The 11,668-nt window shown below is 41.6% G+C and overlaps 1 protein-coding gene across 1 annotated transcript; it reads right to left on the bottom strand.

Moving 5' to 3' along the window:
- Positions 1 to 8,091: 8,091 nt before the first annotated feature.
- Positions 8,092 to 10,847, bottom strand: LOC124085440 (protein WFDC10B-like). The gene is made up of 4 exons (XM_046433092.2): positions 10,723 to 10,847; positions 9,641 to 9,790; positions 9,234 to 9,307; positions 8,092 to 8,348 (listed from the first exon to the last, which is right to left on the bottom strand). The coding sequence occupies exons 1-3, from the start codon at positions 10,796 to 10,798 to the stop codon at positions 9,288 to 9,290; spliced, it is 246 nt and encodes an 81-aa protein (XP_046289048.1). The 5' UTR covers positions 10,799 to 10,847; the 3' UTR covers positions 8,092 to 8,348; positions 9,234 to 9,287.
- Between the last annotated feature and the right edge of the window lie 821 nt (positions 10,848 to 11,668).

Raw genomic sequence — 11,668 nt, 5'->3', positions numbered from 1 at the left:
GGGGCTGAAGGAGCAGCTCCCGCCTGGCTCCCTCACATGGCAGAGGGCAAGCAACAGTGGAGCTGGCAGAGACCCACCTGGCTTACATCAAGAGATTCTGGAAATCACAAGGCAACGGGCAGGGACCTAATCTCCTTAAAGGAAGGATGGAATGAGCAACTATGATTAATGATATATCCCATCATTATCGCTCCCTTTTGAATTAAAAAATGATGTTTATGTATATGTGTGTGTGTATATACCATATATATATATATATATTTTTTTTTTTCCTGAGAAAATATAAAACCACCCTGTTTCAGACGACTGAACATTGGGACACTTGCCCTGCAGATGCCCAACACACCTTACCTGGGCTCCGACAGCCACGTTGGGTTGCTCCTACACATTGGTACCTCTTCAATCTGCTCCGTCTCAGGCAGACCGATTCTTGGGGAACCTCTCCTCATTGGCTGTGACTTCTCATGGCAGGCCACTCTAACCTCTGGATGTCCTCCTCAATCTCCTTGGACTCTGACTCTTTATGTCTGTCGGCCTCAGGAATGGACACCCCTTGTCACCCTGCTCAAGTTTTTTTTTTTTTTTAACTGTGTACAGGGTCTTGACCTCTCACATGGACTTCCTCCTTCACAACCAAGCCCACAGCCAAGCCTCTGTCCGTGGGAACAACTTCCTGAGGTGGCTCCAGGGCTTGGATTCCTCCCTGGGCTGTTTCCCTGCACGAGCACCTTCCCCAGCCCACTGAGGTGGATGCCTTTCTTACCAAACTGTGCTGCTCCCCACCCCTCCACTGGGCAGTCTCCTACCTAACTCAGGTTCCAGCAGCCTTCTACAGAGATGCCCTTCTCCTGTCATGGCTCTGACGCCCACACGGGGGCACCATGGCTTCTTTCCCCTTGGGGCAGATGCCTACCTTGATCTGTCCCATCTGATGGCTTCCGGACTGACTAGTTCCATTTGTGCAAATGAAAGAAAACAGGAAAAGATGCTTTTTCTTTTTGCAAAAGTATTATGAAAAAGATATAAAAATAAAATATGCATTAAACATTAGTGTTTGATCCAACAAACTACTGTGAAGTGACCACTCATTAACTGAGGTCAAGTAAAACAAGATCTGGAACATTAGAAGTCCCTGGCTTGTTCCTTCCCAGTCACAACCCTTCCCATCCTCCCAAGGAAGCTGATGATAACAAAGTCTTGCTCTTCTTTTCTATATTTTTAGAATTGAAGTATGTATTTTTAAAATGTTCCTTTTTTAACGTCATATGCTTGTGTTTTATATAATAGGAGCCATTTGGAAAGTGTTCTTCTGGGCATAGCTTTTTGTGTTCAATGTTATGAGTTCCATCCACACTGATCCATGTAGCTGTAAGTCATTGATTTTTGTTGTTGTATCATCTGCTCTATGACTCTATGCAGTCTATCTATTTGACTGTCTGGATTGTTTCCAATTTGCAACTATTAAGAATAAGATGCAGAATTGATTCTGCAATCTGTATATGGGCTAAAAATGGGAGTTCATAACCCACTTGAAGCAAAGTGTGAAAGATGATATATCAAGAACTATGTAATGTTTTGAACAACCAACAATAAAAAATAAAAAATAAAAATAAAAAAAAAGAATAAGATGCTGTAGGGCTGGGGTTGGGGCTCAGCAGTAGAGAGCTCGCCTAGCGCATGCGAGGCCCTGGGTTTGATCCTCAGCACCACATAAGAATAAATAAATAAATAAAGCAAAGGTATTGTCCAACTACAAATAAAAAAATTAAAATATTTTAAAAAGATGCTATGAATATTTTGCTTGTGCTCGCAGGGGTACAGGGACAGGGATTCCCGTAGGTTATGTACCTGGGATTGGAGTAGCTGGGTCACAGGGTGTGTGTCTCTTCAACTTCTTGAGCTGATGGCAAACTGTTTCCCAAAGAGTTTGAACCAATTCAGTACACTTTCTTGCACCTTTGACTTTTTTCTGGAATGATTTTTTCTTCTCCCTAAAGGAATTTCTTTAGAAGTCCCTTTGGTGAGGACTTGTGGGTGGTTAGCACTCCCATTTTTTGCTGTCTGAAATAACTTTTGTTTGTTCCTATTCTTAAAGAGAGAGAGAGAGAGAGAGAGAGAGAGAGGGCTTCACTCTGTATTCTGAGCCAAGTTAGCAGTTGTTTTCTAAGAGCCCAATATTCTGCAGTCTTCAGGCTTCCACTGCTGTTTTCTTGAGCAATCCTTTGTTAGTCAAATAGTTTCTTTGTTTTTGCTTCACTGCAGTTACAGGTTTGGTTTCTAGGTATTCTATCTGGCACTTTCTCAAACATTTTGGTCATTTTTATGTCCTCTTTCACTCTAGCTATGCCTTAATGTTCTTTTTAGGTTTCTTTCTGTTCATTCTAGTGATATTGATCATCTTGATACATAAAATATTTTTATAATTGACAAAAATTTATATATATGAATTTATATTTAGTGATTATACAACGTATACATGTATCAAAGTATTATATTGTGCACAGTATATACGTAATATTTTGGCACATGCATACATTGTGAAATCACAAAATCAAGGTAATTGCCATATCCATCGCCCCACATACTTATTTTTTGTGTTGGGAACACTTAAAATCTATTCTCAGCACATTTGAAGTATTTCTATTTACTGACTGTTTGCATTCTCTGAGAACTGCTTGTGCAGATCTTTTCGATTGAAATGTTTGTCATTTTCTCTTCAATTTGTATATTAGGGAAAATGACTTTTGGTTTGTCATATGTATTGCAAATATTTCCCTCAGTCTTCCCTTTTTGTTGAATTTAACATTTTTTATTTGTTATTTTTAGTTATACATGGTGGTGGAGTGTGTTTTGACATATTATACACACATGGAGTACAACTTCCATTCTTCTGGTTGTATGTGATGTGGAGTTGCGTTGGTCTTGTGTTCACATATGAACATAGGATAGTAATGTCCGATCCTTTCTACCATCTTTCCTATTCCTATTTTTCCTTCTTCCCTCCATTCCCCTTTGTCCAATCCAAAGTCCTTCTGTTCTTTCCCACCCCACCTCCTTATTGTGTGTTAGCATCTGCGTATTAGAGAAGACATTTGGCCTTGGTTTTTTGGCATTGGTTCTGTGAGGAGAGGGATAACTGGGTCAGAGGGTGGTTCCATTCCAAGTGTTCTGAGGAATCTCTATACTGCGCCCCAGAGGGGTTGCACAAATTTGCAGTCCCACCAACGATGTATGAGTGAGCATTTTCCCCACATCCTCATTAACATTTATTGTTACTTTTATTCTTGATAATTTCCATTCTGTCTGGAGTGAGATGAAATCTCAGTGTAGTTTTAATTTGCATTTCTCTAACTGCTAGAGATGTGGAACATTTTTTTTCATAAATTTGTTGACCAGTCTTATTTCTTCTGTTCAGTGCCTTTGCCCATTTTTTGATTGGGACATTTTTTTTCGTGTTTTTAAAATTCTTTATACATCCTGGAGATTAATTCAGCCTTCCTTTATTTGTTATTTATTGTTATGGTTTAGATATGAGGTATCTCCCAAAACTCATATGTGAGACAATGCAAGAAAGTTCAGAGGTGAAGTGATTGTGTTACAAGAGCCTTAACCTACTCAGTGTATTAATCGACCTTAATGGATCAACTAGGTGGAGACTGGAGGTAGGTAGGGTGATGCTGGAAAGGGTGGATCACTGGGGGTGTGCTGTTGGGGTATATGTTCTGTCCCTGCTGAGTGTGTCTATGAGGGAGCTGCTGGGAAAGATTGGACTCTGAATCAGTTGACTGAGTACAGATCTGTTCTCACCGATGAGAGCAGGTGTCATCAAGTCTATTGAAGGCCTGAACAGGTGGGGAAAGCTCTTACTTCTTGAGTTGGGACCTCTGTCTTCTCCATTCTTTAAATATTGGAGTTTCTGGTTCTTAGGCCGTTAGTCTCCAGGACTTACCCCAGCGGCCCTTGGGTTCTCAGGACTTTGACCTTGGACTGAGAGTTGTACCCTCGGTTCTTATATTTCTCAGGCTTCAGACTGAATTACGCCACCAGCTTTCCTGGTTCTCTGGGGCACAGATGGAATCATGGACTTCTTGGCCCCCTAATACATGAGCCAATTCCCATAATCAATGTCCTCTTCTATTTTTCTGTATATACTCTTGGTTCTCTTTCTCTGCAGAATTCCAACACAGGGATCTAATAAACACGTGTAGAATATGGTGCTTTGGGCAATAACAGCAGACAAAGCATTATTTTTAAATAACCATGGAACCAAAATAGATGGCATCCTAGATGGTAAAGTTAATCTCAAATTTAAAATAAGTAAAGTTATGTCATACAGAATGTATCTCTGATCACAACGGAATCAAACTAGAAATCAACAACAGAAATACAACAGGAAAATCTTCCAACATTTGGAAACCACACAACACACTTTTCAATAATTCATGGATCATGGACCAAATAGGAATTCTCAAGAGAAACAAAAATATTGAATGAAAATAAAAATATGGCTCAGGAGGTTGAGGAATGGGGATTACAAGTTCGAAGCCAGCCTCAGTAACTGAGCAAGGCCCTAAGCAACTTGGAGAGAACTTGTCTCAAAAAATAAAAAGGGCTGGGTATGTGGCTCAGTGGTTAAGTGCCCCTTGGTTCAATCTCTGGTTTTATATATATATATATATATATATATATATATATATATATATATATATATAATCAAAATAAAAAATTTGTGTAATAGTTTTGAAATATGCAGTGTATTTTCATTATCTAAATATCTATAATCACCTTATCAACTTCTTTCTTTCTCTCTCTCTCTCTCTCTCTCTCTCTCGGTGGCAATAGAGATTGATCCCAAGGTTACTCTACCACTGAGCTACACCCCAAACCTTTTTTTTTTTTTTTTACAATTTTTCTATTTTGAGACAGGGTCTCACTAAGTTGCCTAGGCTGGCCTTGAACTTGTGATTCTCCTACCTCAGCCTCCCAAGTTGCTGGGACAACAGGTGTATACTACCATGCCCAGTTTCTCATGTTTGTTTGTTTTTAATATGAAGCATTTTATTCTTCTTTTATATATTTTGCAGTTTTACTTTTATTTTATTTGCTGAGACCCCCAGTATGACTCAGAATAGAAATGATGATAGCAAACATTGATATTTGTTTCCTAATCCCAGCAGCAAAACTTTCAACTTTTCACCAAGTATGATGTTGTAATAGAGTAGTGTTGTTGTGTTTTAAGGTAGTTTTTATCAGGTAGAATTCTCTCCAATTCCTAATTGACTAAGAATTCTTCTTGTGAATAGATCTTGACTTAATCAAATGCTTTGTCTGTATCTAGTGGACTGATTATATGAGTTTTCTTTTTATTCTATTTACATGATTAATGATAAAAATATTGTGAAACCAAAACTCGTTGCGACTGGGGAATCACTGAAATGAAAGGTTTTATTTAGTTGTTACAGATGTTAACCAGAATAGGTTCAGGTCCAGGCGTTATATGTTTCCAGAACTATTAGTAGTCGGTCAAGTATTGATAGTTCAAAAGATGTCTGCTGGACCTAGAGATAAGAGCACTTTTATAATGAAAATTAGGGTAAAAAAAAAAAGCATAAGATGTCTACATTGAGCCTACATTGGCCATAGAAAAGAAGGGTGGGATAACTCAAAGTTGGGAGAGTTTAGGGTTTAGAGAACAATCCATTAGGAGGAGTATTTGTGGCTTCTGGATTGATTGAGATCATAGGCAGGATGTGATGGTACCCAGGGGTTCATCCACCTGAATTCTGAGCCAAGTTTTCAATATTTACTCAGGAATGTGGAACAGTCTTTTGTTGGTTTCAACCCACAGATGTTAGCTGATAACCTTATCTCACCTCCCTTCCATCTGCTGGCTCTTGTAATTAAATTGAGGATATCTAAGACATTTTCTTCTATGAATATTTAAATGAAAATTCAACATTGCATATCTGGAATAAAACAATTTCCCCAATATGTGTTACCTTTTTTAATGTAATGAATACATTTCCTAATATTTTGCTTTGGACATTTGCATCTATAGAACAGATAAGATGATCTCTGGTTTCCGTTTTTATAATGTCCTTTTAAGTTTGGGAGATCAAGTTTATGTTGGTCTCATAAAATAAGCTGAGAAGTAAGTACTCCCTTTTTTATTATTCTCTTAAAGATTTTGATTTAATGCTATTTCTTCCTTGAATGTTTGGTAGAATTCATTGATGATGCATGTGAGCCTGAAGTTTTGTTTGAAAACTCTAGATTCAGTTTACTTAATATACGTATAATTATTGACATTCTCTATTTCTTCTGAGAAATCTGATGTTCAATATTCTAGGAATTTTCCCATTTCATCTAAATTTTTATTGCTATGAAATTATAATATTCTTTAACTTTATCGTAGGATCTGTAGTTATGTTCACTTTTCCTTGGCTTATATTGGCTATTTTTGCCTCTTTCTATGCTTGCTTAATCATCAGGGTATATCAACTTTATTAGTTTATTCCAAAATTGGGCACTTTGTTAACGTTTTATATTTTATGTTTATTTCTATTTATTATTTCTGTTCTAAACTAAATAATTTTATTCCTACTACTTTCTTATTTGTTATTCTTTTTCTTTGTCTTTCTTTTTTATTGTATTTATTTATTTGGTACCAGTCACTTAACCTCTGAGCCACAGCCCCAGTGTTGCTTTGATGTTTTATTTTGAGACAGGGTCTCTCTAAGTTGCTTAGGGCCTTGCTAAATCGCCGGAGGCTGGCTTTGAACTAGAGATCCTCCTGCCTCAGCCTCCCGAGCTGCTGGGATTACAGGTGTGCTCCACTGCTCTAGCTTGTTATTTTTTAACCTAACTTTCTCTCTCTCTCTCTCTCTCTCTCTCTCTCTCTCTCTCTCTCTCTCTCTCTCTCTCTCTCTCTCTCTCTCCCTCCCTCCCTCCCTCCCTCCCTCTTTTGGTATTGGTGATTGAACCCAGGGTGCTTAACCACTGAGTCACATCCCCAGCCCAGTTTTATGTTTTATTTGAGACAAGATCTCTCTAATTTACTTAGGGCTTTACTAAATTGCTGAGGCTGGCTTTGAACTTGTGATCCTCCTGCTTTAACTGCCTTAGCTGCTTGGATTACAGGCACGAGCCATTGCACTCAGCTTGTACCTAATTTTTGAGATAAAAAGATAATTGATTTCAGCATTTGTTATTTAAAAATTTCTCTTATGATTTCATCTTTGTCCTGTGGTTTCTTGGAAGTGCTTTGCTTAATTTTTACTCATTTGGAATATTTTTGTAGCTCTTTTATTTATTTCTGGATTAATTACACTGTAGTCAGTTTGATTTAAATCTATTGACGTTTGTTGAGACCTTTAAAAAATACGTTCCATGTGCTCTTAAAAAGAATGTGCACAGTAATTCTGAATACCTCACATGGCGGTCAGTCATTTCTGTTGTTAGACTGTCTTTCTCTTTACTGATTTCTCTGGCTTCCAATTCTCTGTGTTGCTGGGAGAAGTGGGTGGGAGTTGTCTGCTGGTCAAGCCTGCTGCAATGGCCAAGCAGTTTACTCTGGACCCGTTCTTCCAGTAAAGCCACAATGAATTCCCTCAGAGGGCTCCAGCCCACACCTTTAACACCAATCTCCAACCTCCGCCCACTTTTGAAGCTTTCAGAATGGATTAGCTCCAGGCTTTGAAGCAAGACAACCAAGTGGAAAGGCTGGTTCCTCAGAGCACCTGGGGGCAAGTGAGCCTCCTGTGGACCAGGTGGTCCCAGTTTTCCTCAACTGTGTCTCCACTTGCTCACCCGGGAAACAGTTCACGGGGTTTGGCTGAAGGCGGTCGCTCCCTCTAGTCCAAGAGAACACCAGGGAGCCCTTTCCTAACCCTATTCCCCTGTGTGCTCTACCTTAAACACACCTCTAGCTCCGGAGACAGGCATTTCAGGAAACTTGGGGTGCGGTGGAGGTGGGGGTCTATATACATCCACCTGTCACCTTATCTTACTGAGTAAACTTCCACTAGTCGCTTTGTTACTGAAAGTTCAGCAGTCCCTGTTCCCAGGGCCAAGCCAATAATGAGGACAAGGTTTCAAGAAAAAGAAAAAAGAAGCTTTATTGCTTTGCATGCAGAGGAGAAACAGGGGACTCCGGTCCCAGAGGCTGTGACTCTGTTGGGGGGAGCAGGGGACTTTTAAAGAGGTGATTCAGGAGGCTACATCCCAGACGTCATCATTCACTTGTAGCCTCCAGAGCGAGCCAGCCAGTTCCCAGGTCTTCTGACTTCAGTCCTGAAGTCGGATCCCTTCATTCCTGTGGCGTGTGAGCGCAAGGACAGGGACTTGGCCTAGGATGGGAAGAAGTTTGATCTTGCTCCCCTTGTGGTGAGGGGAGGAGGAGAAGAGAAAGGAAAAAGGAGTGTCTGTTTTAAAATAGGTCACAGTGGCAGAGCGGCCAGGGTTATGTTCTAAGCATGAGGTATCGGATTCTGTTAGGTCTTCTTGTCACTTACTCCCTGGTCTCCACTGTTTGGATCACATGACTTAACCCTTCCTGGGTAGGGACCCCTCCACTCCTGTAAGGTGGCTCTTGCCACAAAGTGGCACGTGTTGGCCTCTGGAGGTTGTTTCTTGTAATAGCACTTATATTTGAAAAAAAAAAAAAAAAGACCATGAAAACTCCAAATGACTGAATAAATAATAGTAACCGATGGCACATTCACGTAAGACTTTATCTCCCTGGATTAGTTAAAGGGGAAGTAGCTTGTGGAGATCTCCTGGAATCCCAGGCCTGAGATAATGGGAGGTGGAGAACCCCAGGAACAGGGTCTTGGGCCGTCTGAAGAGCCTTGCCCACACAGGCAGTATTCCCAGGGGCGTTAGCCAATGCACAGAGGTCAGCCAGTCCAGGAGTCCCAGCTAAGAAGACCAAGCCTCTAAAGGGGGGAAGATAGGGAGAGCCAAACCAGGAGGCAGGGCTGGGGGCCTGGGTGAAAGGTGGAGTGAGAGCAGGTCTGGGGGACAGCAAAAGAAACAGAAGTTCCAGGGGACTACAGCAACTTATTAGGAAAGGACGTAAGACTGCTGAAGTATCAGCTCCAGGAGAAGTGTTGGCAGACAGGAGAGACGTGGCCCTCGGGCCCATTTCCCCACCCACAGCTGGGGCAGGGAGATGGTCCCACAGGAGGTCGCTTAGTCCTCTTCCAAGATCCCGGGTTCCCTCCAGTTCTTACCGTGGTTTAGGGCTCAGCACTTTGTGTTCAGCCCTAAACCATGTTGCTGATCTTCTATCCCAGATTTTCGTTCTCTGGAAGACATAAGGGGAAGAAGCATTTCTTGAGGCATAACTGATCCTCCTGAACCCCGGGGGGCAGGAATGCTTCCTGTGGTTTGAGAGATGCCCGCGAAGGCTTCTCTCGTGATGTGTTAAGTCCAGTGAGCAGAGAAGGCCGCGCCATACCTCCTGGGGTTTGGCTAGAAGGAACAGGCCTGAGAGTGGAGTTCGGACACCAGGGCTGGGGTGAGAAAGCAAAGGTCACCAGGCGGGATGCGGAGACTGGGGAGACAGCGCGCGTCTGGCTGGCTGTCTGCCACAGTGTGGGGGCCTGGTGAGGAGGGGAAGGTGCTTTTCGTATCTCACCCCTGTCTTCAACTTGCATGCAGACTTTTCCACAGACGGCGACGCAGCAAAGATGGTCAATAGGGCACTCCAGGTGTATCTTGCAGGGGGTCCCACACTGTGTGGCAGTAGGGGTCTTGGGACAGGATTTTATTTTTGGTTTTGATAAAACTGAGGAGAGAAAAAGCAGTTCAATCCCTAAAGAAGAGTGTCCCTCACTATCATCAGCTCCTCTCATGCTCAGGGACCCCCTGTGTAGGCTCCCCTTCTTCTCCCACCCAAGGACATAAGCGGTCTTTTTGATTCTTGGGATAAAGATCCAATCCCCAACACTCTCCTCAATTCCCCTAGCCACTCTGAAGTCACCTCGTGGAATTTAAACCCACAGAAACCAAGCCCAATTCTCCAAAGAGCCCCGAGAGGTCGACTAGTCCCCCCATCCTCCTTCTGTGGGGGTGTGGGAAAAGTGGAGTCCCAGAGCAGTAGAGGAAGGGGCTTCCACCTCCGCTGCCACTGAAAGGGCCCTTTAAGCTGAGCTCCTTCCTCCCACCACGCTGCAGTATCTACCCCCCCCCTCCCCAAATTCTGCACATTTCATTTTGTTTTAACCCCAGGGCTTCCGTCAGGCATGCATTTTATTTCTCCTTCGTATTTCGGTGCTCTGAAATACTCAATTCCTTAAAAAAGGGCCATGTGTTAAGAAATAATAAGTAGCCATTTCCCAATTTGGTGTTCATCTTTGGAACACTCAACCAGGGACTTACACTCCTGGTACCCCCTCTTGCAAGCTCTGAATCCTCTGGACCTCTTATAAGTGTCCTCCTCAAAAACTCAATGTGGCCTCCACAGTCCCCCCCCCAACACACACACAGAGACACCAAATTACTTGTAGTGTCAGGAGACCCTCAAGGTTGAGATTGGATCATTTTATTTCCCTTGGGTATCCTGGCTTAAAAAAAAGAACCCGTGTTTCTCTATATAGTCACCCCTGGCTCCTCTCTGCAACCGGACTGGGGAAAGTCCTTTAATTTTCCATCCACTCTTCATTTTGAAACCCAGCCAAAATACCTACGGTAATCCAGAAATTCAATTTCAAAATGAACTGTCTTTCAATTTCCCCGACACTGGGAGGACCACCCCGCCGAGGAGCAGCAGCAGCTGGAGATGCAACCACTTCATGATGCTGGCTCTGGACCTCTGAGCGTGCAGCTGGCAGGAGACCCAGGATGTCAGCAGGCCCTGCTGGGGGTAGAAAGAGGTTCCAGCAGGAGCTGAGAGCACGTGACCGGCCTCTCACTGCCCTCTGGTTCTGCCCCTCTCCACGCCCTGCGGAACGGTGCTTCCTGTGAAATTCTCTCGCATCTCAACTCCTCCCATTGCAGAAGTGAATTCCTCATGACTTTATAATTTTTTTTAGAAATTCAAAAAAACAGAAAAGTACAAAGAAATGTAATAATAAAAGTAATAATATCCAGAGATAACACCTATTAATAATTTAGTATGTTTTCAGTCTTTCTAAAACATCAATATGTATGTCTTCTACATTTATATTTAATCTTTACCTCTACCCACATACAATCTACAGCTCCATCTACATAAGTATTTTTTGTTAAATTGGTGATCAGATAATACATGTCATTTTAGCATGTTCCCATTTCATCAAATATTTTCTATAATATATTTTTAGGGAAGTTCCATGTATTTTCCTTGTGTATTCCACAACCAAGTGCACAGATCATTAGTGGATTTTCATAAACTGAACATATAATGATATAGGCACCACCCAGCTCAAGAAAGAAAGAACACATAATATTCCTCTCTCTATCCCCCCCAAAATAATCACTATTGTGAAATTTAATACCATAAACTAGATTTGTCTATTTTAAACCTTACAGAAGTGGAATAATACAGTGCCTATTATTTTATGTGACTTTTTTTGCTTAATTCAATGTTGGAGATTCTGTCTTGTGGATGTGTTCAATTTCATTAATGTATGATATTTCATCGATTGGATTTAACATAACAGTTTATCCATTCCACTTTTGATAG

The sequence above is a fragment of the Marmota monax genome, unplaced genomic scaffold (genome assembly GCF_021218885.2).
Source record: "Marmota monax isolate L192 unplaced genomic scaffold, Marmota_monax_Labrador192_F-V1.1 WCK01_AAM20220418_F8-fsc00014, whole genome shotgun sequence".
In the NCBI taxonomy this organism is placed as follows: domain Eukaryota; kingdom Metazoa; phylum Chordata; class Mammalia; order Rodentia; family Sciuridae; genus Marmota; species Marmota monax.
The sequence above is the reverse complement of the archived record's forward strand: the minus strand, read 5'-3'. Positions and strand labels throughout refer to the sequence as shown.